General features: G+C 41.0%; 1 protein-coding gene across 1 annotated transcript; it reads left to right on the plus strand.

Moving 5' to 3' along the window:
- The first annotated feature begins 767 nt into the window (after positions 1 to 767).
- Positions 768 to 1,562, plus strand: LOC139273957 (probable G-protein coupled receptor 139). The gene has a single exon (XM_070891029.1). The coding sequence runs from the start codon at positions 768 to 770 to the stop codon at positions 1,560 to 1,562; it is 795 nt and encodes a 264-aa protein (XP_070747130.1).
- Positions 1,563 to 4,326: the final 2,764 nt, after the last annotated feature.

A 4,326-nucleotide genomic window follows, 5' to 3' on the forward strand; every position in this document is an offset into this window, starting at 1 on the left:
TCTGCTCTTTGATATTGAGCCCATTTACTATCCTATCCTTGCAGTCGTTGGAGTTCTATGTGAGTCATTATAACCATTGCTGGTTTGACTGATCTGAGAATGTAACTTGTTGGTGTAGGATTTGTTACATGTTCGTATGTTTATGGTCATTATTTAAATTCTTGCTGGTCACTGACATTCCTCTATACTTTGCTTTATTTTTACTGCAGCCTCTCTTCAGATACGCAGTCTTACTGGGGTCAGTGTGCTTCAGTCAATGTCTTAAAGTTATCACTACTGCATGTATTGGATCCTAACTAACCATGTAATTGTTGTGTTCTAGGGTCTGTTCGATTTATTTCCAGTCTACTGTGAGGATACATTGTATTTTTTAATGTATATACACTACATTAGTGCATGTAGTTTTCTACTATGATTGGAGCGAAGTGCTAAGATATCCTTTCAATGCCTCTAAAATGTTTGCTAACATAACCTAATTCATTATATACAAGAAATAAATTGCATTTATATCGCGGCCTTGAGAACTCCCTGGAGCTTTACAGCCAATGAAGTGCCTTTGAAGGGTAGTCACTGCTGTAACTGGCACCCTCAGTAAAAGTGCAACGTTTAACATTTACTGTACTTGCTCTTTACATCTCTGCTGCTTCTCACTGTAAAATGTTGTGTTACTTTCTTTTTAAAAATTTACAGCAAACCTTGTCGCAATTGTGACACTATCGCGAGGGAGGTGTGGTCTCACCAAAGGTGTCACTCTGTACCTGGTGGCGATGGCTGTGGCGGATCTACTGGTCATCATTATTCACGTTATACTGGGCAAATTGAATACCTTTTATCTACACATTGTATTCTTCTACTATGCACCCGGCTGTAACATCAGAGATGTCATTGGTTACACGACCAGAGATAGCTCTGTCTGGCTCACCATTGCCTTCACCTTTGACCGTATGGTGGCCATTTGCTGCCAGAAGCTGAAGACAAAATACTGCACCGAGAAAAGTGCAGCCTATGTTACCACAACGGTGAGCCTGCTGAGTTTGTTAATCAACATCCCCTGGTATTTTAAGTATGAACCCTACTGGTGCAAGGTATCATATGAATACATCACTTCACCCGTGTGGCAAGCCTACGACTGGGGTGTTCGCATTTTAACGCCACTGCTCCCCTTCGTGCTCATTCTGCTGCTCAATGCTGTCACCGTCAGGCACATCCTGCTGGCTAGTGCAGCCCGCAGGAAACTGAGGGCTCAGAGAAACGGGGAAGAGCAGCATGATCCAGAAATGAAGAATCGAAGAAGATCCATCATTTTGCTCTTTACCATATCGGGCAGTTTTATCCTGTTATGGACGACAAATGTCGTAGTTCTAGCGATTAGGCGAATTACTGCAATGCATGAATTTTGGACAACTCCTTTTCTCGTGGCAGACCTCATGGGAACAATGCTTCAGTTACTGAGCTCCTGCACCAACACATTTATTTATGCAGTCACACAAAGCAAATTCAGGGAGGAAATGATGAACACAATGAAATATCCCTTTACAGCCATCCTGAATTTCATTAAATGATGGGAGGAAAGCTGGCAAATTTACAACAGGACCAAGTGGCAACATTATTGTTCATTTCCAGCTCAACTCCCCTTGAAGGAACATATCCAAATGCTTTGAAAATGAGAATCAGATTCTTCGAATCTACACATTATAGTCAGGAGGAAGTTTAAAACAGAATTTGCCAGGATGCAAAAAATATATACATTTTAGGATAGAAGGGAGGATTTTAATTTGTCCTGAATCCAATGCTTAAGTTAGATAACTGATTATTATTAAGATAAGATAAATGCAAAGATTCCAGTGACAGGAATTCCATTTCTTACCAATTCCACAGAAGGAATGCTGCGGGGTTTGAAGGAATGGAAGAAACGGGTTCAGGGAGGATCATAATGTGATAGATCCTGACTTTGTGTGATAATGTAAAACAGGTGATGATGCTGGTGCCCTTAACTCCCACTGTTTCTTCCCTTCTAACCAGTTTGCTTCCCTCCTGCTAATTCCACACAGCTTTGTTTTCTCCAGTAGCCTCCTGTGTGGCATCTTATCTCAGCTTTCTGAAGGTCTATGTACACTGCATCCACTGCATTTCCCCATCCAGCACATATGTCACCTCCTCAAAGAACTGCATTAAGGTTTGTCAAGCATGATCTTTCTGATATCTCTATTGACTGCTCTACTTATTTTCTCCGAGATAATTAGTAATTTTCCTTTTAAAAGGGTAATTAGGGAGATGGCAAAGGTCTGAAACTACTTAGATGGTGGAAGGCATCTACAATAAAAGTAAACAGCCTAAATATAAACAAAACAGTAAAAAAGAACTTTTGAAATAATAAAGTAAGAGAGAACATTAATGGCAGTGTAATAAATAGAGTGATAGAATGGGAGTCTAAAAAGATGGTAACATGTAAAGTGAGAGGAAATCCTATTAAAATGAGTTAAAGTGTCTGTACAGCAATGCACATAGTGTCTGATTAGGACAGGGAAAATAGAGTACAAGAGGAAGCTTGCAGGGAACATTAAGATGGACTGCAAAAGCTCCTATAGATATGTAAAGAGAAAAAGGTTAGTAAAGATGACCTGAAAGAGGGGACAGAGTGTAGTGTAACAACATTTGCAGATGACACAAAGATTAGTGGGAAAGCGGGTTGTGTAGAGGACACAGAGAGGCTGCAGAGAGATTTAGATAGGTTAAGCGAATGGGCTAAGGTTTGGCAGATGGAATACAATGTTGGAAAATGTGAGGTCATCCACCTTGGAAAAAAAAACAGTAAAAGGGAATATTATTTGAATGGGGAGAAATTACAACATGCTGCAGTGCAGAGGGACCTGGGGGTCCTTGTGCATGAATCTCCAAAAAGTTAGTTTGCAGGTGCAGCAGGTAATCAGGAAGGCGAATGGAATGTTGGCCTTCATTGCGAGAGGGATGGAGTACAAAAGCAGGGAGGTCCTGCTGCAACTGTACAGCGTATTGGTGAGGCTGCACCTGGAGTACTGCGTGCAATTTTGGTCACCTTACTTAAGGAAGGATGTACTAGCTTTGGAGGGGGTACAGAGGCGATTCACTAGGCTGATTCCGGAGATGAGGGGGTTACCTTATGATGATAGATTGAGTAGACTGGGTCTTTACTCGTTGGAGTTCAGAAGGATGAAGGGTGATCTTATAGAAACATTTAAAATAATGAAAGGGATGGACAAGATAGAGGCAGAGAGGTTGTTTCCACTGGTTGGGGAGACTAGAACTAGGGGGCACAGCCTCAAAATACGGGGAGCCAATTTAAAACCGAGTTGTGAAGGAATTTCTTCTCCCAGAAGGTTGTGAATCTGTGGAAATCTCTGACCAAGGAAGCAGTTGAGGCTAGCTCATTGAATGTATTCAAATCACAGCTAGATAGATTTTTAACCAATCAGGGAATTAAGGGTTATAGGGAGCGGGCGGGTAAGTGGAGCTGAGTCCACGGCCAGATCAGCCATGATCTTTTTGAATGGCGGAGCAGGCTCGAGAGGCTAGATGGCCTACCCCTGTTCCTAATTCTTATGTTCTTATGTTCTCATATATAGTTCATTTATATCATATATTATATAAGGTTCATTTATATCATATATATGGGTATATATGGTTCAGTTATATCATATATATTATATATAGTTCATTGCGAGAGGGATGGAGTACAAAAGCAGGGAGGTCCTGCTGCAACTGTACAGCGTATTGGTGAGGCTGCACCTGGAGTACTGCGTGCAGTTTTGAAGAGGTAACAGAGAGAGTAGAAAATGGTAATGCAGTAGATGCAATTTATCTAGATTTTCAAAAGGCCTTCGATAAGGTCCCCATAATAGACTGATGAATAAGTTCAGAGAATGCGGAGTCAGGGACATATATCAAAATGGAAAGCTCGCTGGCTTCAAGACAGAAAGCAGAGAGTCGGGGTGAAAGGTGGCTATTCACAGTGGCAGAAGGTGGGTAGTGGTGTTCCACAAGTATCAGTGCTGGGACCACTGCTGATCACAATTTATATTAATGATGTAAACTTTGAAATAAAAAATACAATTTCTAAATTTGTGGATGACATTAAATCAGGAACAATAGTGAATACTGAGAAGGACTGCAACAAATTATAGGAGGACATTAATAAACTTACAGAATGGGCATATAATTGGCAAATGAAGTTCAACACAGATAAATGTGAGGTATTACATTTTGCTTGGAAGAAGAGGGAGGTCATTTATTACTTGGAGGGTGTGAGTCTGGGTGGGGTAGAGGAGCGAAGATATCTCGGAGTACAAA

Source organism: Pristiophorus japonicus, chromosome 9 (assembly GCF_044704955.1).
Source record: "Pristiophorus japonicus isolate sPriJap1 chromosome 9, sPriJap1.hap1, whole genome shotgun sequence".
NCBI classification, from domain to species: Eukaryota; Metazoa; Chordata; class Chondrichthyes; family Pristiophoridae; genus Pristiophorus; species Pristiophorus japonicus.